We start from the raw sequence: 22,859 nt of genomic DNA, 5'->3' as shown, positions 1-22,859 counted from the left end.
ATGATTGAATTAACTGGGGCCTAGAAGACGATGATGTACACTGTTATAAATGTCAGGTTTGAGTTCCGTTCATCTGAAACTTGTTAATTTAGCTAATATAAAGCTTCATGATAAAGCCCACTATTTCAATTCAGCAGACGTTATATACCTCATTTCGTAGTTGGTCCTCAGATTAGTTAAACCCATGTTTTGGTTTAGCTTAACCAATACATAAACACGAATTGACCAAATATGGTTGCATTTTTGTGTTTCTCTTCCACAATTATAGTTGCCAAGAATGTTGATCTATCGATTTATTCACTATTGGGCCTTGAAAGTTAGGTGGCTTGGCCCAAACCTATAACAACCCCAGACAATTAAACACTTACGCCTCGTTGTTTAATCAGTAATTAAAATGAGAGAAATTAAATTTAATTGATTAGGAGTTGGAAGGAGGTGGATTCAAAATTATATTTATGTTAAAGTTGTTTATCTCGACTATAAAAATACACCTTTCTAAAGTTTATCTCAAATAACACAATTATTGTTGACGTGTTCTCTTATCTATTGCCATTAAACCCAAGAAAGAGATCTTAGGTCATCAGATCAAATGATCCAGACTTTTGAAATTTGATCAAATGAAAATGACCCATATTTTTAACCGTTTGATCAAATTTCAAAAGTATAAATCACTTAATTCCGTGATCTTAATAGAAGAGATCCGGAAAAGATGTATTTCCTTAAACCCACTTGGATTGCTTAAACCAGCGGCGGGAAAATAAACCGAAATAATAAGAAATAATATAAACTTATTATCTACAAAATTCTTAAAAAAAAAAACAAAAAGCTCAAAAGTTTGGCTTGAAAATAAAGTGCACCGCTCCACGCGTGCACAAAAGCGCGTGACATCCGAATATCCCGTCCACTTTTCCTTTCAAAGCCACAAGCAATACGCACTCTTGCTACAGAGTACGTCTCCCCACTAAGCCAACCGTCGATCATCCAAATTTATTGATCAAACGGTTGAAAAATCACGGCGCACGAACACCCGCGAAGCACACTAACGCCTCTAACCCCTTGCCGTAGGTTCGGTTACTCGAACCTTGTCCGAACCTGAGGTGCGGATTCCGAGGCTGGGGAGGCGTTTTCTTCTGAGACTCTCTGCAGTGTTTGTTGCAAGACAAATTTTTCGGAGCGGTGTTTTGGTTGGATCGCTTTATCTTCGGCTTCGGGTCCGAAAAATGAATTTCGGTTTCTCACTCCTCCAGTCCTAGAGAGAGAAACTTCAGTACCGGAGAGAGAGAGAGAGAGAGAGAGAGAGAGAGAGAGAGAGAGCCATTTGCGACGTCGTTTTGGAGCTTAAGCAACTGCTGTGTGAATTGGGAGCTGCAAAGAAGCAGAACGACGCCGTACTGTCCGCGATTTTGAAGAACCCTAGTTCTCCTGGCTTGGATCACACTGTGAGCTCCCAACTCTCCGCTTTGTGCTCGTTTGTGGTTTTGAGTTCACACTCTGTTGCTTTAGCTTGTAAGAATGAGACATTAGAGTTGGAGCTGTTAAGGTCTTCTGTTTCTAATTTTAGTCAAATTACCTGGGAATTTGTTAAATTCAAGTGGTTTCTTAGTATTTTTGGGAGAATTGAGGTTCCATTGGTTGTTGGGTAAGATTTTGTTGGATTTTTTTAGGGTTTTTGAGTGGAAAGTTTGAATCTTGGTTTTGATTTAATTTGGGTTTCTGTTGCTTAATTATAGAGTTTAAGTGCTTTGTGTTTAGTCTTTGATTTGTTTTTGAAATCCCGAGTTCGCATTAACATAATTTTCTGCTGAATTTGCTATCTTTCGTATGTTTTGATATTAGCTGTCATACTCTCATAAGATTCGTAAATTTGGGGTGCTGAAAAGAAACTGTGAATATCGAAAAGTTCGAATCTGTTTTCATTTCAGATGTTGAAGAAAGTTTGAATCTTGTAGCTGGACATCCAAGTCCCTAATTTGATCTCTCTCTCTCTCTCTCTCTCTCTCTCTCTCATAAATTTTATTATGCAAGCAATCGAATAAGACACATGCAACTTTGTTGTAGCGGGTACCAATTGGCAAACTGTTTTGGCGGTTCTCCGTAATGAGACCGGCTTGAGTTTGAAATCTGATGTAACTGTATTTTCGAGGTTTTCGTGTTTAAATTTTCAATATTTATTATTTGGTCTTTTGTCAAATTGTCTGTCAGTACTTCTCATCTCAATTTGTCCAATGAAATATGCAGGACAATTTGGAGAGTGCCCAGAATTGGCGGGATAAAGGTGCCGTATGCATAATGGTCTCATATATAGTCGTAGCTATTTTTCACAGAAACAATTAGCTGAGAAAATTTGGTGCCTGGGAATTTAATGCCTGGTAACGAAATTGAAGGCAGGATCCATAATTTTTATGAGCTAGACAGCTATTCCCGTCAATCTCAAGTTGCAGACGGTAATTGGCCTGCGCATATATATAATCAATGGCAGGGAAATCAAAGAGAGAAGAGTAATGTACAGCAACTAGGTATAAGTGGCTTCACCTTTTATGGTCTTCTTGATTGCTTTATAGGTTCTGTGTTTTCATTGTCATGTCTGCATTGGAATTCGCAATCTGTTTCCCAATTAGTGGATAAATCTTTGAATTTTCCCCCAGGACAATTGCATAATGTAATGTATTAAATACCAAGTTTGTGTTTTTGAATGCCCTAATGTATCTGTTGTGGTATTTGCAGATTCTGGGAGAGGACGGGGTGGTGAGTCCTTGAGGTTTGATAAAAACTATACACAGTTGTCTCAGAGACCGGAATTGTCTAGAAACCAACTTCTGGAGACGAATGGGTTTATGCTTGGACGGCAGGATTTGCAGGAAAGCCAGTTTTTTGGTGATAGCTCAGTTTTCATTCCACATACTTTAACCTCAAGAGGCTTATCTATCCTTCAATCAGAGCAAGAAAATGCATCATGCGATAGTCCCACTTTGACTACCAATTCAGAAAGGTCTGAAATTACTGAAGCTTCCAGCGAGTTTAACTTCATTGGAAGGCAGCAACAACTTGTGAGGGGACAACAACAAGGCATTCCACAGCTTCACTCAATGCAGCAGTCTGGGTACAATGACATGCAGATGTTGCAGCAGCACCTGATGTTTAAGAAACTGCAAGAACTTCAGAGGCAGCAGCAAGTGCAACAGTTCGGAGATGTGAGGCAACATAATGCAGTAAATCAGCTCTCTGCAATCAATAAGCAGGGTTCTGGGGTTCATTTTTCACCACTAATCAATGGAACACCCGTTAATGATACGCCACAAATGTTTATGAATTGGATGCAGCGGGGTGGATCGCCAGCAGGACAAAATGTTTCTAATAGAGTTATTTTTTCTCAAGAGCAAGGTCAAACTTTGAGCTCAATGGGTCTTGCTTCTCAGCAGTTTGATGTATCTTTATATGGTACTCCTGTTGCTAGTGGAAGAGGGACTATGAATCAGTACCATCTCCCGGCGATGTCTCAGGATTCTGAAAATTTGTTGACCAAGGCTAATGATCAAATGCAGAAGCCTGCTATGCAGTCATCAGCCTTCAGTAACCCCTTTGTAGGTGATCATTGTATGACTGCTTCTCCGGACCAGATTTGCTCACCTCAAGGGGGTTTCGTATCCCGACAAGACTTTCAGGGAAAAAATGTATTTGGACACGTTATTACTCAGGGTTCAAATTGTGGATCCCCTTTGGGTAACCTCCAGCTAGGGAATACCTTGCAAACAAATACATCACTTCAAGAACTCAGTGGAAAGCAAGATCAAGCTGGCTGGCTGGGAACCTGTCAGCAAAAAACAATGCAGCATGGCCCTTCACAGAGTTTGGTTCCCCTTGATCCAATGGAAGAGAAGATTTTGTTTAACATGGATGATAGTACTTGGGATCCTTCTATGGTAAAGCACAGTGATATTGGGGCTGGAGGCTTTGGAGATGCATTCGAAAGTTCATTTCCTTCTCTCCAAAGTGGAAGCTGGAGTGCGCTTATGCAGTCTGCTGTAGCAGAAGCTTCTAGTAGTGATACTGGCCAACAAGAAGAGTGGAGTGGTTTGACTTTTCAGAATACCGAGCTGTCAACTGGTAATCAGCCTTCAAACATCATGGACAATGAGAACCAACAAGGAAGTTGGGCTGATAACAATCTGCAGAGTGTCTCTTCCTTAAGTTCAAAACCTTTTCCCATGCTTAATGACTCAAGTGTTAATTCTAGCTTCCCCGGCTTTCCGCAGCCAGACATCCAATTCACATCTGAGCATCAAGAAGGGATTCACCAGGATGAATCTCATGAATCCAATCAGAAGTCTCCCAAAAACTCTAGCGAGTGGTTGGATTGTAACCCTCAGCAGGTTCAGCCACATATGCGTTTGGACGGCACATGGACCAGTCAAAGCAGTAAACCAGAAGGTAAGATTGTTCATTTTCGACCCTGTAATGGAAATGAAGCTTGTTTACGTTTCCCTGACATTGTGGGTGATTGTTGGACAGGTGATATTCACGAAGGCACGTACAATAGGAACTCTGAGAGTCATATGTGGAATAGGGGAGGTGATTCCAGGGTAACTTCATTTTCCAGACCAACTGGACAATTGGAGCAAGGACAATCGGGCTCAGAGGATACTCTTAGGAACAGAGAAAATTCAAATATTTTTAACTTTCATTCCGTGCAAAATTCACACATGACTAATGTCCATCAAGAAACCAGTCACCAAGTCCAATATAATAATAAGCTTGATTACGGGAAACATTTTATATCTAGCAACAAGGAGGATAATGAGGCCATTGGAGAAAAACAGCGTCAAATGAGTGACAGCTCTCGTGTTATGCATAACTCTTATGGGAGGGAAGGTGGAACATATGAGCAGCAGCAAAATTGCTACCAGAGGGACAACTTGTATGACTGGAAATCAGAGGATTCTAGTGGCATGCGTGTGACTGCACAAACAAGGTAGTTTTCTTTTGAATACTAATGAACATTAAACATTCTCTCTGCAGCCTTCCTTATTATACCTTACGTATTCGCATTCGTTAGCATATTTACTATTGCGTTGTTCCAATATAATTTTATTGTACATTCACTCTCGTCTATTTTGTATATTCTTGTGGAATATTTGGATGGCTTAACCGCAACAGTCAAAATATGCTTCATCTTCTTAGCAGGGTTGACCAGTCGAAGGAGAATAGTTCTATCGCACAGTTTGGCCCTTCTGGATTTAATCCATTATCTGAGGTAACTGAGGCAAAAACTCCTGGAGCTTCTGGTTCTCATATCTACAATCAGTCTTCTGCATCTCAAGGTTTTGCTTTGAAATTTGCTTCTCCATCTCACCAATAATCCAATTCAAACACTCTTTTCTCTTCTCAGGGTATGATCCAACCAGCTACTAATTCCAATCAAATGCAAATGGATTCTAGTTTAAGAGAGAAAAATCAGACCTGGTCTACTTCGTCCCCTTCTCAATCTTTGCCCCAATCACATGAATCATCACCGAGATCCCGTTGGGATGATAAATTTAGTATCGGTGGACAATCGAGCATCCCTACATCTTATATGCATGGAAGCTCTATTGCAGAAATTACATCCAGTCCTACATTTTCAAGGAATCAACTTCAAACGCAACATCTGTTTAATGTACCTGGTCCATCTAATCAGACAACATTAACTGGTTCTGCTGCAAGACATCCACCTTCCAACCTTGCTCTATCTCAAGATACTTCTCAGCAGTCTTTTGTCAACTCTGGTGGTCAACAATTCCCTGTTCTTGAAGCTGCTCCAGTTTCTCAGCCTCCTTTTATGTCAGGCATGCCTGCACGGGGTGGAGTATCAGTGAAGCCACAGAGTTTATGGACGAATAACCCAAGTCAGCAACATCTTTCTGGCATGGAAACTACTTCGTTGGCTTCGAAGGAGCTAAATGGTCTGAATACCCAGGATGGTGGATATGGGTCCTCTGAATTTGGCCATTCCACTACAAGTTTACAAGGCTTCATTTCTGCACAAGAGCAGCAAGGGAAGGAGAGGATGCTTGATGCTTCACAGACAGGGGTAAGGAATGTCTCTGATCCTAGTGCTTTTGCCTCTGGTTCATTGTTGAATCATTCGCAACTGCAGGATCTTGGTGGAATACAACATAGCAACAACAATGGCCTGGCTCCCTCTGCAAGAAATCTTGGATTTCTTGGCCATGCTTTAAAACATTCACATGGATTTCATCATGACTACTCCCGGCTACACCAAGTGCAGGCTACGAAGAATGAAGAGGCCGATCCAAGTAGGAGGGATCTGGATGTACAACAGGTAACTGCTATGGAAGGACAGCAGTCAATTTATGGTCATAACAATGATGGTGAACTGAATTCTACATCAACTCACAAGTTATCACCACTTGGAAATTCCAATGCACCAAGTTTCCTGGCAGATGCAAGAGAAGGTCCAAGTGTAAAAACTTCTTCACAAGCTGCTTTCCAAGCCCAAGGCATGGTTGCATTTGGTGAAAGTGATTCTCAGAGCCAATCTACTGGCAATAATGTGCTATCTCATAATGGTGAAACTTCTCAGGCCAATCTAAGCATGGCATCAAACTGGTTTAAACAGTATGGGACTTTCAGAAATGGGCAGATGCAACCAATGTATGATGCAAGGCCTGCTACGGGGCAGTTCTCACTTATGAAGCCTTCTCAGAGCCTAAACATACATTCTTCTGTGGAACAGATAGATGCTTCTAATGCTAGTCAAAGCAACAGAGTCTGGCCAAGTACAGCGACGAATTTGATAACAAGTGAACCCTTCATAGATCCTTGTGTGTTACCTTCAGATACCATTGATGAAAGTATGGGTATTGTGAGACCAAAGAAACGCAAAATTGAAACATCAGAACTTCTACCATGGCACAAAGTGACACAAGGTTCCAAAAGGGTTCAAGATGTCAGGTATTTACTGTTGCTCCCCATTTATTTTCTTATGTCAAATTTGGTGTGTAGAAGATGAGTTACTCCTTTGTTCATTGAAGCGCACAACCCTTGGGTTGTTTCTGCTTGTTTATTAACTTTTGAATTGCATTTGTTTATGCAGTATGGCAGAGCAAGAATGGGCCTTGGCATGCAATCGGCTGATTGAGAAAGTGAGCTTCTAGTTAAATGGGTCACACCATGCAATTCATTCCACTTTAAAACATTTCCCAGGTATTTGGATCCAAGTGTTTATATATTGTTCATTTTTAATGGCAGGTTGGACATGAGTTTGAAATGATTGAAGATGGACGTCCGATCCTTCGATCTAAGAGAAGGCTTATCTTCACAACACAGTTTCTGCAGCAATTGCTCGGCCCTGCACCAGCATCCATTCTCTCAGCAGACGCTGTGCTGTACTATGATAGTGTGGCATATTTTGTTGCCAAATTATCATTAGGAGATGCATGCACCCTGACCTGCAGCAAAAGAAAAAGTATTCATGCGCCACTGAACGACAGTGATATGTAAGTTGCCTTTCATGGTTTTTTGAGAGAGCCAGAGAGAGATTTAAATATGAAGTTTATAAAAAGTTCTAGTGCTTCGAGTTGTATGGTTTGAGGTTTTAGCCTTCTAAGAATTAATTCCTCTGCAAATGTTTTGTAGGATTGCGGAAAAGCCTAAAGTTTCTGAAAATATTGATCAGCAGTACTTGTCAAAAGCTGTGGAAGAGTTCACGTATAGATCGAAGAAGCTGGAAAATGACTTACTGAGGTATGCCAAAGTTTTCTGTTCATGAAGTCTTCATTGGGAATGAATGGTAGAAAAATGTTTCTTGTAACTGACCGTAAGCAGTTGGACTAAGGCTCGGTTGTGCATGCTTTTTCCTTAATAACCAGATCTGCAACTCTGCTAGAAGTTTACAGGGGTACTCAACCATTTTTTTTTCAAATTCTGGTATAGTCAGAGATCTTAGTTATGTCAGACGTCAGGTACTTACCCTATTTCTAAGGGTAAAAAGAAAAGGTGCTTTTGGATTCAGAACTACATCCTTTGAATGTGCGAAAATTGGATAAATCCTTAGAACTATGCCTCGTCAATCTGCCAGAATAACCACATTTGGTATATGTAGCTATGTCTTCGGCCGTTTAGTTAAATTTCTTTTGTATCATGAATCATGCTATCTTTTAATGATGCAGGTTAGACAAGGTATCAATTCTAGACTTAAGACTGGAATGCCAGGAGTTGGAAAGATTTTCCGTCATCAACCGGTTTGCCAGGTTCCATATCCCCCAAGCAGCTACGTCCGGCATCTCTTCTTCATCCGGTACCGTTCCAACTGCACCAAAACCATTTCCCCAACGATATGTCACTGGACAGCCACTGCCAAGACATCTACCAGAAGGGGTTCATTGTCTTTCACTGTGATTCTGAATTGAATGCTCCTCCCGCCTGAATGCTCTCCCCTTTTCATCCATATGCATTCCATATCCCGCTCATGCACTCGTTTATGATCGCTTTTACTGACATATATGCTGGCATTGAAGAAAGAAGATTGAAAAAGATGGAATGCAGGAAGTTGACCCCAAGTAACAAAGGCGGCTCGTTCATTTTTGAACCAACACCTATTGTTGTCATTTTTGAGAAAGTACATATGGTTCTCTTGTATATTTTGATGAAGTTGCTGAGGAGAATAGGTAGAGTGCCTGAAGTAGCAGGAGGATCGTCGTTGGATGTGTCTCTTAGTTGCCCTAAGTTGCAAAAATTAGATTTTAATCTAGCCATACCTAATTTATACAAGAATCTCCGGTAGCTACGGGCACTGTCACAGTCGTATTCCCTCTCTTTTTCTCTTCCTCCGCCGCTCTTTTCACCGTTTTCACAGGTCTTTTTCTGCATAAAGCTGTGCTGGATGAACCGGGAGAGAGAGTTGAGATGTTGAAGATGAAAAACAGTTCCAAGTTAGTTAGGAAAATTGAATAATATTATGAAAGTTGGTTGTAATTTTAACTTTTTTTTTTCTGACATTAATGATAGTATCTTTCTTTATTCTGACATTAATAATTTGGCCCTTGAATTTTCGGTGGGGGAACACAGAAAATCTATCTGAAAAGGTTGCCGAAGCTTCCAACTTCATGGGGATTTTAAAAATCATTTGTTTGTCTTTTGTTGTTCTCTTGAAAAGTACTTGTGTTGTCTGTCTGTCTGTCTGCATCATCAGAATCTAATCACTTGATGATCCACCAAAGTGTTTTATTTTTTTATTTTTGGCGAAAATGACGATAAAATTCTGTGGGGTTGCTTGCTTGATTGGTTGGTTTTGTACGAAGAAGCTTGGGATTTGGTGGGATTTTTTGGCACTTTCCCAACAGAAATGTTGACTGCTGACAACACCATGGATTTGGTGTTTTTACTGTAAATTTCACCATCATTTTCTGTTCTCCACGTGGGTTTAGATTAGGACATGGGACTTGCTGCCACGTGGAATGTGGGACCTGAATTACCAAGCCCTAGATTGCTCATGGAATGTATGTCGGATGGTTAATTCCTTTGACTGTGTACCATTTGTGTGGTCCAGGTCAGCCCTATATTGCTCGTACAATTACAAACACGACTGATATTTTAATTTAAACTACAAAGGAGTTTCTATTGAAACTTAAGCGCAAAAGAGGGAGTCTCTGACTCTGTGCCTAGCTTAATTCGTTTGGAAGAAAGTGTTTTTTTTTTCTTTGAAACTTGAGTGCAAAGGATGTAGTCATGATTTAGTTCGGCCACAAGCCTACGCTTAGTTCTGCTATTAAAAGACTATTTTTGACCCGATTAAAAATCTCTTGAAACAATTTTTTTTCTTTCACTTTTTATGTAGCAATTGGTGATTCAATAAAAATATTTTTGTTATCTGAAAAAATTACTTGAAGTGCTTCTTACAAGAAGTACATAATTGGCCGTTTGTCTCTTTCTTGCTTGCCAGGAAAACCATAACTCGCAAACACCCAATGAAATCGCCAAGGCTCCCAACGGACCCTCTAGGAAAGAAATTAACAAAATGGTAAAACTGTTGGAGAAAGAGCTAGAGATCGGTTCCAAAGCTACAGACGACGAGAACCTTTGGGGGAGATATTGCTCAAATCTTGGTATGAATAGTATTCGAGATAGGAACGCTGTGGAGGAGACTCTGAAGAATTTGAAGAAGTTCGGCATAAGAAGAAGCCCGGCATCTGTCGTGGCAACGATTTTGTACATGATAGCGCTACGTCTTTCGAATGGCAAAACTATTGAAGATGTGCATCAAGTAACTGATGTTGCGATGGGGACAATTAGGAGCACATACAAGGATATTCTGGCCTTCCTAGTCGGAGAACTTCAACAGACTTCACACCACTCCTGCTTGAATGTGTTCGATGAGAGCAAGAAACTGATCGGACTAGAATGTTGGGATATTTGGCTTAATTTCCACTTTTAGTCAGTTTTGGGGATTATGATTATTTTACTAACTGCAAAATTTTTAAGTCAAAAGCTTAATTTGAATTGGTATTTGGTCTACAACGTTGCAAAACTCCTAACAGAGAAGAGGGTTTTGGGACAGGAAATTCGGAACATTAAAACACTCCGTTGGGTAAAGTTATAAAATTAAAATTGTGAATTAACTAAAAAAAATGATATTATACTTAGACAAGAAAGAAATACAAAGAAAGCACGCGTCCAAGAACAAATTATGGCATAAGGAAGGGCAACAAGTTAGTTTTGTATATTCGTTGCTCGCTCAAGTGCTCTTTAGAAAAAGATAGGTTTGACTTTTAAATTTGTAAGAAAGATCAAGGTTTGCGTGATTTTGTATTTCCTTGTACCATAATGTTTTGGTTTCCTTGTTCTAGTTAATTATGATTTTTTTTTTCATCAGGTCTGTAGTTTAATTCCTTGGCGTATTATTAATCAATAAATAATGTTAGTAAGACTAAATTTGAAATTTTTCGAAATAAAGAAATTCTATTTTTCTCTTTATTGAATTTGACATTTGTCAAAGTCAGAAGATGGGGGGGGGAGTGGCCCAAGGCCCAGAGTTTCCAAAGTTTCTAGGAACCAGCCCAGACTTTCACAAATGTGGCCCAAGGCCCGTTTCAAAAAGCAATGAAGCATATAAACCAGAAAATAACACCAAAATAAAGGACAATAATGAATTTCGAAGCCACGACACTCAGGAAGATTGACAGAGGAATTTCAGTCTCTCCTGACCACAATTGTGTGATTCACATGTGCCATGAATCGCACCCAAGACGTATCGTGTGGAATACAGGCCATAACGTGGTGGTTAGGATTAGTTTAATAGTTGATTCCAATTAATATCAAGGCAACTTCTTGACCTTTTGGTCTTATACGCCCAACCTCTCTTTAAAAATGATACAAACTTGAGATTGAACATCGTAAACATATATGAGTTAGACAAGTTGATCAAGTCACTATTCCCATCTCCTTATACCTAAGTTCGAATATTTCTCCTTATAAATTAAAGTAGTTTGAATATCGTTGTGCTAAAAAAAAAAACCTAGCCAAGAAAACAAAAGGAGAAATGGCCAACCCACATGTTTTGGTGATTCCTTATCCAGCACAAGGGCATGTAATTCCTTTGTCTGAGCTTTCAAGATGCCTTGCAAAACACGGTATCAAGTTCACTTTGTGAACAGAGCATAGGGAGTAAAATTCATCATGTGTTTATTTCTGATGGGTTAGAATCCTTGGAAGATAGGGCAAAACCAGGCAAGTTTTCTGCAGCAATCGCCCAGGTTACGCCTGGAAAATTCGAGGAGCTTATCGAGCAGATTAATGGAGGAAATGGGAATCAGATCACTTGTGTTCTTGCTGATCAGAGTCTTGGATGGGCCCTGGAAATTTCCAAGTAGAAGGTGATCAAGCACGCTGCCGTCTGCCCGGCAGCAGCTGCACTCTTGGTGCTTGGATTTAGCATCCCAAAGCTGATTGATGAGGGATTGTTGCGAATGATGGTGAGTAGTAACACTTTCTTATGTCTAAATTTTCATAGTCAACTGCAGGACAATATAATGGAACACTAGCAGATGAAAATTATGAAATATATCTTTTTTTTCTTTTTAACGACAGAGAAGGGATTCAAAGTTCAAACTCCGGAGCGTAGTGTTGTGTTTGGCTCATATAATTATGAGTTGGCAACCATTTTCTCTCAACCATGTGGAGTGCTACAAAGGAAAAGCAAAAGTAGGTTTGCTTTTGGACTTTGGAAGCATGTTTTGTGGATGTTGGGAGCAACATCCGCTCTTCCACGTCTGCAAGGAATATACCATTAAATGTAGCAAACAAATGAAAGCTCTTTACCATGACCAACTTCAATTATGACTTGTAGACGTGGGCGTAGCCACATCGGCTAGAGCGAATGTGCTCTCTCCATGCACCCAAGTTCGGATCCCCTTTGCTGCAGTTTAGATTAGTGTAAAGTATAATAGTGCTTGTATTGAAACCTTCAACTGTGACTTGTATTTGTAGGAACTCCCACAAAGAAACAAGTAATTAAATTACCACCAGAAATGCTTGGCATGAACACATCAAAGTTTGTGTGGGCATGCCTTGGCAGTAAGGCTCTGCAGAAGAATGTGTTTCAACTTATGGTTAGAAACAAGGTGGAGCAACTGCTAGGGGATGACGGAATAAGACCAAGGGCTTTGGATATCAAGAAAAAGGAGTGTCGAAGAAGGTGGCGTCTCAAACAAAAATTTGAATAGTTTTGTCGATTGGAAGAAATGATAGATGACTTTGTAAGGTGGACTAATACAACATGGTTCTAGGATCACAATTTAACATGCATCATGATAATGACAAGAAGGAGATGAATGACACTAACTTGTACCGATTGGGGACATGGTGGCTTGAGTTCATAGGTTATCTTCTACTTCCAGTACTTCAAAATGTCTCTCTACCGTGAATAGGTTTTGGCGTGATTAAGAGTACAAGCGTATGGAAGTAGGGACTTAACCGTGGTATTTATATCGTTAGGGTTTTTAACACAGCCGACCTATCATTGGCTGTGAAGATTGACCCTATCTCTCTAGTGTTTAAGTCCCACCATGATTCTACATCTTCGTAATAAAATCTATCAGATTTCCTCTAGGTTAATTGCAAGGGATAAGACTCCATAATCCTTATTATGTTAGGACTATCGGATCACTTTGGTTGCTAACAACTTGCTTACAACAAAATGATCCAATACAACATTCATTGTCATTCACAATCTTACATTTTCCCACTTGAATGTCAATAATTCATCCTAACAAAATAAGAACTCATGGTGATCACTGAGTCTTCATAAGTATGTAATAACCTTTCCTAGCAACCAGTCACTTTGAATCGAATGCAGAACCAAAGAAAACAAAGAACAACTTGGTCTATTCCTTGCACTCCAAGATCACATACACATTCAACTTAAAGCACTTTGTTGCTAACAAAATCATGGTGTCAAGAGCTAATAGTCAAAACATTAGCTCACAATAGTCGAACTGAAAATATGAAAATATATTTCAATACAAAAGTAGTTCACAAAAGAACTCAACAAGGTTGGTAACAAAATTCAACTTTTCTGTCAATTTAGAATATAATAAGAGAACAAGTAAAATACGACATATTGTTTACAAAATCAGGACCTCTTATTAAAACTTATGAACAAGATTTAAACAAAATTTACTCTTAAAGTATCAGCCACTAACACTTCAAAATTTTTAACACAAAAGGTCATCTCTTACTCCCACTGATTAACAGAGACAAAATTATATAGATAAATTATTATTACTCCCACTGATTAAGAGAGTAAAACAAAACTTTGTAAATGTCTACAAAATGAAACAGATACCTTTCACATACTCCCATTGAAAAACAATTAGTCATGGGATCTAGAACATAAAATTTGTGAGCTCAACATCTTTATTCTAGATATCTGTAAGGAAGTGACTCTTATGACTGAAAAACTATACAAAATCATTTGGTTAGTATTGGTCATCTAACATTTGACAGAAATAGAAAACTTTAACTAAATGTTTTCTTATCGCATCAAAAGCATATAATTCCATAATCATCTCTGGACATAAACTAATTATATTAGGTTTGCATGGCTAAAACATAAAATACAAGGGTAAACTTATATAGCTTTAACACTTTTGAGCAGATGAAGTATATACAATCTTGTCAATTCCATGTTTCACTATATATTGATTTATAGTTGTACTGAATAAGAAAACACTTTTGAGCAGATTAATTATTCCTCAATAACATATAAATCACAAATCCAATTTCTTGAACAACAAACAAGAATTAATAAGCAAAACACTTTTGAGCAGAATATACTCATTACATTAACCCTTCTTGAATTTCTTGCAAGATTAGTTGCATATATAAAATATAAACAAGTATGATAATGTACGTTTTATCTACCAAAACTATGACCATTAAAAGCATGCAAAATTGATGAGTGTGAAGCCATAATACATTATTTCTCCCACTTGGGCAAACACTCAAAATTGCAAGATTAAACACTAGAGAAAGTGGTTTTCATATAACAAAATATAGGCTAGTTGAATCAATAAAGATCAAATACATATATATATATATATATATATATTAATGGGTTCAAATTAAAAGTTCCATAAATGAAAAAAAAACTTATGCAATGACTACAAATTTTATTTTATTTTAGTGTATGAGCATATGTGTTAAAGATTAGGTCATCAATTAAAAATGAAACCTAATAAGAGAATTCAAACTCAAAATTTATGTTTTAATTCTAAAACAAAGTCGATTAAAATAAACACTTAGATATCTCAATAACATCAATTTTTCAACAATAATTTTAATCCAATTTAGAACTCAAAGAAAATTAAGACAAAGGATTGGTAAATTTACCTACTCATTCTCGATTTTGCAAGATTCATCATGGAAGTAGTCGAGTTATGGAGAATCAAACCAAACGCAAATTGCATGATTGTTGCACCTTTGGGCAGAAACTAATCATGCAAAGAAAATACCTGCATAGCTAGCCAAAACATAAAATACACAAAATACATATAGCTTCAACAGCTTTGGCCAGATGAACATATGTTAAAAGTATTTTATGATTTGCTATAATACTAATTTATAATTGGTGAGTGATTTCTTGAAATTCCCATTGGGACAAAAGTATTCACCATATAAATTAGAATTATGATTTTTCAAAATAATTTTTTAGAACAGTATTAAATAACCATTTTGTTGGATAGTCAATGATTCTCAAAAGATTCAATCAGACACAAAAAGTATGTCGTTGTTTGACATTGAACAATAGAGTTCTCGAAAGAGGAAACATGGTTATTCAATTATTTGATAGGGACCCAAATGATCAATTAGTAAACTGATGCCACTTTCCAATTTTCTCTCAAAAGACAATTATCATCATAATCAGAATTGATGACCAAACAAAACATTGGTTTAAACAAAACAAACCAATACATCTTTAAATCAAAATTTAATCAGTGTTGTCTATAAAATTCATTAGTATTGAGAATTTGCATAAAATAAGGACATATTGGAACCATAACCTTGTATAATAATCGGTACCAATAGATGTGCACAAATCAGTGAAACAATATCACATAACAAAACTAGTTTTGAAGTACCAAAATTCAGCAGTACTACTTTAGTTTGCAAATTCACTCAAAATCAATTCTCGTTAGATTGTCATGAAAATTTTCAGGTATGAATTAGACACATATAGATACTATTTCACAAAATTTCATGATTTTAAATCTTTACAAATGACCCAAAAAGTGAATTCGAAAAGCGATGTGCTGCAGAAACTACATAAAATATGCAATACATACCTAAGATTAAAATTCACTTAAAAATTAATTTTCATCCAATGTATATGATAATTTCCAGAAATGAAGTAGATATATAAATTTACTGTCACCCAAAATTTCATAATTTGTTCGATTCTACAAGTGGGCTAAAAATAAAATCAAAATGGAATGTGCTATAGAAACCGCTTAAATTCTGCAATACATTCCCGAGATTAAAACTTCATCAATAATTTATTTTCAGACCACTGCTAGTGAAAATTTCTAGATTTAAAATAAACATCTCAATGTATATCATAATAAAATTTCATGAATTTAGGAGTTGCATAAGTATATCAAAATAATATCACAAACAGACTTTGCTGCTGAAGTCTGCAGAAGAGTAAATTGTACAAATGGTCCCTCAACTTTAATCAAATTGGAGCAATGGTCCCTCAACTAAAAATCCATTACCTTTGGTCCCTCAACTTATCAAAACGTGCAGCTATGGTCCCTCAACTAAAAATTCATTACCATTGGTCCCTGAACTTTAATTCAAGTGGAGAAATGGTCCTTTAACTTTAACCCAATTGTAGCAATGGTCCTTCCAATATAACTCGTTTTAACAAATTTTTTGACATAGTTGACGAAAAGAACCATAATTATACACTTTGATGAGTTAAGGGACCATAATTATATAAATAGTCATTCCAACATAGCTTATTTTGACAAAATTTTGACAAAATTGATGAAAATGACTATAGCTACACATTTTGAAAAGTTGAGGGACCAATGGTAATGGATTTTTAGTTGAGGGACCATTGCTCCAATTTGATTAAAGTTGAGGGACCATTTGTACAATTTACTCTCTGCAGAATTCCAGCAGCGTGGTATCACATTTAACATTTTACTATAAATTTATTTGATGTCCCAAAACGTGAAAAATTGCAGTATATACAATCTATTCTGAACTACAAGAAAACAATTACATAAGGTTTGGAGTTACGAAAGTCTCTATAAAAATAGGACGTTTATCAGGCCTAGGTTAGTGACATGAATGGTTTTCCTTTTCATGTGAGTTTCTTGCCTTTCAACATATCCTATTTTTGACTTATAAATACTTTTATTGATTTCTCACTCAAAATATAGCAAAACACATTAAACTTAAGTTGAATCCACTAAACCGCAAGCAAGACGTTATACGATAATCAACATAGTATTAGTATCACAGTTGACGTGAATCATGTCATAAGTATTCATAATTTGTCATAGGTAATCAGTCATACCAAACATGTACCTATAGCAAACAAGAGAATGCAAAAGACTTACTTGCAAACGATGTCGTTGAAGAAATTCTCCAAAATCTCAATTGTGTGTATTTGAGAAATTTCTCAAAAAACAAAGTCTCATCTAACGCAATTTTATGTTTGAAGATGAAGGTCACAAAGGACAAACTTTGCAAACATGAACTGAAATCAAACAAATTCTGATTTCTGAAGAGGGGTGTTTACAGGCATAACGATAGGGGGAAGCGTAAACATCAACTTAATTAACATGTATGGGAAAGTCAGTTTGCAAAAACAATGTGAAAAACATAGCAAGCATTTATATTCAAATTAGTTCAACCGATCAACTAATACGCCTAAGTGGCCATACCATTATTCTTGTACTCCATTACTCAAAAATTATGCAGCGAACTGGAATAAACGAAATTAAATGTAATTGGAGAAAATCATCGAAAGCTCATTCTAGGCATTAGGAATTAAAGGCCCAGAAAACTTACTTGTGAACAGGATTGATATATAGCTCAAGCTCCTCAGGATCACAATGGCTCACCCAAATTATATGGTATTACTTGAAATTAAAATACGAAAGGCCTATTGTAAAAGGTTCCTTCAACCAGATTTATTCAATCATGCAGTCTTAAGACAATATATATAGTCAAAATGCAAAGTCATGCGGCAATCCTTGTTTGCAACATAGAGTTAATGTATTTATGGAAAATGAGCAGAAGCAAGAAGACAAACCCCAATTTATCTCCTAGCAGGGAGTAATTCTCAACTGGGTTTTGATGATGTGCGGGGAAGCAAAACCCGAATAACGGCTCGATCAATAATAACTGGATGGTGGCTCACTTAGAAATTTGAAATTAGCTATCACAGTCGAGCTCGTGGAAGAGAACACAGTCAAGAAAACATGTCAGGGAGAAAATTCTTTATGCCTTCTCCAGTTATGAATCAGAAACCAGTTATAAATTTATCAAATCATAATTGACTAATAAAACATTTCGTTTCAATTGCTTCACCGAAAGTGTAATTTTCAACCAAAAGGGACCACAAATCCATGACGTTATTCTGGATTGGTGTTCCACTTAATATCAAACGATGTTGGGATTTCAATTGAACTCCTGCAGATTGTATTATCTACACCCTGCACCGTATATAAAGTTTCTGCACCAAACTTATTAGCCATAATATATTCTTCTTTATGATGAATAACATCGCAGCACACGGTCATCATACATAAAACTATATTGAGTCATGAAAGAATAAGAACAGCGGAAGCAAAATGGGATGATTTGAATTATCCATAACGATGCAGTTATTTGAATTGGATTCTAGTCATATTGTTTGGCTCTGATACCACATGTAAGGTGGACAAATACAACATGGTTCTAGGATCACAATTTAACATGCATCATGATAATGACAAGAAGGAGATGAATGACACTAACCTGTACCAATTGGAGACATGGTGGCTTGAGTTCACAGGTTGTCTTCTACTTTCAGTACTTCAAAATGTCTCTCTACCATGAATAGGGTTTGGCGTGATTGAGAGTACAAGCGTATGGAAATAGGGACTTAACCATGGTATTTATATCGTTAGGGTTTTTAACACAGCCGACCTATCATTGGCTGTGAAGATTGACCCTCTCAGTGTTTAAGTCCCACCATGATTCTACATCTTCATAATAAAATCTATCAGATTTCCTCTAGGTTAATTGTAAGGGATAAGACTCCATAATCCTTATTATGTTAGGACTATCAGATCACTTTGGTTGCTAACAACTTGATAGACAAGTGGCTTACAACAAAATGATCCAATACAACATTCATTGTCATTCACAATCTTACAGACTTCGCATTGCTTCAAACTCGGATTATTTCTTGGAAGGAGTTGAGATCAAGCTGGTGTAAACTACAAAAACAGATACCAAATTAAAACTGAGTTTACGTGTTTAAATCTTTCAGTGCTTCCAGGAAAAAAAAATGAAACCCAGTTGCATCGGCTATAGAACAAGAGTATAAATTAAAACAATAGATAGATGAAACTGAAGCCGTTCGCTGAATGTATCCGCAAAACAACATCGTAATAAACCAAAGAAAGAAATATCATGTGTAAAACGGATAAATGCATCCGGAATGACTCTAAATCAAAAAGACAAAATGGTGGATTCCCCAATGAATCCAAACTGATGCTCCGGATTCTTCTATGTATGATAAGATTCAGAAGCAACATTCGAAAACATCTTATAGCGGAAAAAGGAAAGATCAAGAACAAAAATGAGCAACCTACACATAATAGCTGTTCCTTATCCGGCACAAGGCCATGTGCTTCCCTTGATGGAGTTGTCACAATGCTTAGTCAATCATGGCTTCAAGGTCACATTTGTGAACACAGAGTTCAACCACAAACGCATCGTGAACGCCTTGGCTGGAAAAACTCATGTAGGAGATTGTATTCGTCTAGTTTCGCTTCCAGATGGCTTAGAACCCGGGGAGGACAGGAATGACCTAGCCCTGGTTTGTGAAGCTATGCAATGAGTCAGGCCGGGAAAGTTGGAGGAGCTAATAGAGAAAATCAATGAAGAAGGAAGTGACAAGGTCACTTGCGTCCTTGCTGATGAGAGTTCCGGGTGGGCTCTGGACGTGGCAGTGAAAATGAAAATCCCCCGGGTTGCCCTTTTGCCTGCATCAGCTGCAGCTTTGGCATTGAGTTTCAATATTCCAAAGTTGATTCATGAAGGAATCATCAACGATGAAGGTACCATAAGACTAGTTAGATTAACAAATAAATATTTTGATCCAATTCACTAATTATATTTTTGTTATGATTCACAAATGGCAGGAACTCGGTTGAAAAGCCAAGAAATTGAGTTGGCAAAAAATCTGCCCGAAATGAAAACTGCAGACTTGCTGTGGACATGCTTTCATACACTAGCCACTCAGAAAATCGCCTTTCAAGTTGTAGTAAGAAACAATGTGTTTGTGGAAGCGGTAGACTGGCTTGTTTGCAACTCGGCGTATGATCTTCAACCAGCAGCATTCACCCTAGCACCCGAGATTTTACCAATAGGCCCAATTTTGGCAAGCAACCGGCTGGAGAACTCAGAAGGAAACTTCTGGCCACAAGCCTCAACTTGCTTAGAGTGGCTGGATCAATAGAAACACAGATCAGTGATCTATGTTGCATTTGGCAGCTTCACAGTTTTTGATCAAGGACAATTCCAAGAGCTTGCTTTGGCTCTTGAGTTGTCAGGGAGGCCATTTCTGTGGGTTGTGAGGCCGGATACCACTGATGGTACATGTGATCCTAACCCGGAAGGATATCAAGAGCGAGCAGGCTCTCGCGGTCTGATGGTCGGTTGGGCACCTCAACAAAAGGTTCTCAGTCATCCTTCGATTGCTTGCTTCTTAAGTCAGTGCGGTTGGAACTCTACCCTGGAAGGCCTAAGCAATGGGCTTCCTTTCTTGTGCTGGCCGTACTTTGATGACCAGTTGCTCAACGAGAGCTACATTTGCGATATTTGGAAGGTGGGATTGAGATTCGATAAGAATGAAAGCGGGATCATCACAAAAGGAGAAATCAAGAACAAGATGGAGCAACTACTCAGTGATGAAAACTTCAAAGTGAGAGCTTCGAAACTGAAGGAAATGGCCATGAACAATATCAAAGAAGGCGGCCAATCGTCCAAGATCTTCAAGAACTTTATTAAATGGATGAAGTCTTAGACGAGACGCCCATCGATCCTCGTTTTCTTCGGAATAAACAAGAGGAACTAGGCCGCAAAGAAAATGTAGCAATGCATCTGGTTCGAGAGTTAATAATATAAGATCAACATGTCAGTTGATTGATTCAACTGAGACCAATGTGTTTACCAAAACAAGAATATAGGAGTGATGAAACTCGTTTACCCGAAAGCATCAACTAGACCAATGCCCATGAATACAAAACCTACAGTAAAGGATCCTAAAGCACCTATATATGGTATTCTGTAGCTAATGAAATTTGATGAACCATACTTTATATCTTTCTTTTTCTTTTAAAATGACGATATGTTCTACTTTAAACTAATCCAAACGACAGAGAAGGGATTCAAACTCCGATGCATAGCAATAGCACATCCGCTCTTCCACGTCTGCACAAAATATATCTTTAAATGTAGCAAACAAGTGAAAGCTCTTTACCGAGACCAACTTCAATTATGACTAGTAGAAGTGGGCGTAGCCACATTGGCTAGAGCGGATGCGCTGTGCTCTCTCTATGCACCTCAGTTCGGATCCCCCTCACTGTAGTTTAGATTAGTGTAAAGTATAATATCGCTTGTTTTGAAACCTTCAATAGTGAATTGTATTTGCAGGGAACTCCCACAAAGAAAAGTAATTAAATTATCACCAGAAATGCCTGGCATGAACACATCAGCTTTTGTGTGGGCATGCCGTGGCAGTAACACTCTGCAGAAGAATGTGTTTCAACTTATGGTTAGAAACAACCAAAGGTCGTACCCAGTGCACAAGGCTCCCGCTTTACGCAGGGTCTGGGAGAGGTGAATGTCGGCTAGCCTTACCCCCATTTATGAAGAGGCTGCTCCCAAGTCTCGAACCCGAGACCTACCGCTCATGGGCGAAGGCACTTGCCATCGCACCAAGTGCGACCTCTTTTATGGTTAGAAACAACCAATCAACAAAATTAGCAGACTGGTTAATTTGCATCTCAACCTACGACCTTGAGCAGGCGGCATTTGCCATTTCTCCTCAGATTCTACCAATAGGTCCACTTTTGGCAAGCAACCGACTCGAAAACTCTGCCAGAAACATCTCGCCGGATGACTCATGTTTGAATTGGCTTGACCAACAATCTCCACAATCAGTCATATTTGTTGCTTTTGGTAGTAATGCAGTTTTTTTTATCGAAAACAGTTCGAAGAATTGTGCCAGGGGCTTGAACTCTCCGATAGGCCTTTTCTGTGGGTGGTGAGAGCTGATACACACACAGAAAATGAACCCTAGCCAGAACAATTTCTTGATACTGTTGTTGATCGAGGGCGGATAGTAGCTTGGGCTCCACAGCAGACAGTTGTCTCATCTGTCCATTGCGAGTTTCTTGAGTAATTGTGGTTGGAATTCCACCACGGAAGCTGTAAATCATGGGGTGCCTTTCTTATGCTGGCTATACTTTGCTTGACCAGTTTTTAAACCAAACCTACATTTGAGACGATTCAAAGGTTGGCTTGGGGTTCGAATGCGATGAAAGTGGAGGCATTACACGCAGAGAAATTGCAAACAAGGTGGGGCAACTGATAGAGGATGAGGGAATAAGAGCAAGGACTTTGGATATGAAGAAAAAAGGTTATGGATAGTGTCGAAGAAGGTGGCGGCTCAAACCAAAGTTTCAATAGTTTTGTCGATTGGATGAAATGATAGGTGACTTCTTCGAGCATTGTTTTCAAACTTGGATTACTTCTTGGAAGGAGTTGAGATCAAGCTGGTGTAAACTAGAAAAAAAAGAAACCAAATTAAAACCGAGTTTATGTGTTTAAATCTTTCAGTGCGTCCAGAAAAAGAAAATGAAACCTAGTTCCATCAGTTATAGAACAAAAATATAAAACAATAGATTGATGAAACTAAGGCCGTTCATTGAATGTATCAGCAAAACAACATCCTAATAAACCAAAGAAAGGAACAAAATCACGTGTAAAAGGGGTAAATGTAACCGGAATGAACCCTAAATCAAAGAGACAAAATGGTGGATTCCCCAATGAATCCTAAACCGATGCTTCGGGCT

General features: G+C 38.2%; 3 protein-coding genes and 2 pseudogenes across 4 annotated transcripts; all 5 read left to right on the top strand.

Moving 5' to 3' along the window:
* Positions 1 to 1,149: 1,149 nt before the first annotated feature.
* LOC103442414 (uncharacterized) lies at positions 1,150 to 9,018 on the top strand. 2 transcript variants are annotated; one of them, XM_008381198.4, is made up of 10 exons: positions 1,150 to 1,439; positions 2,239 to 2,516; positions 2,725 to 4,428; positions 4,510 to 4,969; positions 5,182 to 5,251; positions 5,387 to 6,951; positions 7,094 to 7,142; positions 7,249 to 7,496; positions 7,636 to 7,743; positions 8,169 to 9,018. In XM_008381198.4, exons 2-10 carry the CDS (start codon positions 2,363 to 2,365, stop codon positions 8,395 to 8,397), a joined length of 4,587 nt encoding a protein of 1,528 aa, XP_008379420.3. In that variant the 5' UTR covers positions 1,150 to 1,439; positions 2,239 to 2,362; the 3' UTR covers positions 8,398 to 9,018. The 2 variants fall into 2 exon arrangements, with proteins under 2 accessions (XP_008379420.3, XP_008379419.3); XM_008381197.4 differs by having other exon boundaries at positions 1,151 to 1,439; positions 5,179 to 5,251.
* A 907-nt stretch (positions 9,019 to 9,925) lies between these two features.
* On the top strand, positions 9,926 to 10,432 carry LOC114822637 (transcription initiation factor IIB-like; the record flags this gene model as incomplete). The annotated part of the gene is made up of 1 exon (XM_029097457.2): positions 9,926 to 10,432. A coding segment is annotated over one exon (507 nt), but the record flags the coding sequence as incomplete, so codon positions are not given.
* A 1,104-nt stretch (positions 10,433 to 11,536) lies between these two features.
* On the top strand, positions 11,537 to 11,867 carry LOC139193649 (UDP-glycosyltransferase 83A1-like). The gene is made up of 2 exons (XM_070817089.1): positions 11,537 to 11,627; positions 11,698 to 11,867. Exons 1-2 carry the CDS (start codon positions 11,537 to 11,539, stop codon positions 11,865 to 11,867), a joined length of 261 nt encoding a protein of 86 aa, XP_070673190.1.
* Positions 11,868 to 19,333: 7,466 nt separating this feature from the next.
* Positions 19,334 to 20,806, top strand: LOC103404628 (UDP-glycosyltransferase 83A1-like; annotated as a pseudogene).
* A 168-nt stretch (positions 20,807 to 20,974) lies between these two features.
* On the top strand, positions 20,975 to 22,495 carry LOC139193648 (UDP-glycosyltransferase 83A1-like; annotated as a pseudogene).
* Positions 22,496 to 22,859: the final 364 nt, after the last annotated feature.

The sequence above is a fragment of the Malus domestica genome, chromosome 17 (assembly GCF_042453785.1).
Source record: "Malus domestica chromosome 17, GDT2T_hap1".
Lineage (NCBI taxonomy): Eukaryota > Viridiplantae > Streptophyta > Magnoliopsida > Rosales > Rosaceae > Malus > Malus domestica.
Note: the sequence above shows the minus strand (reverse complement) of the source record. Positions and strands in the feature narration are given on the sequence as shown.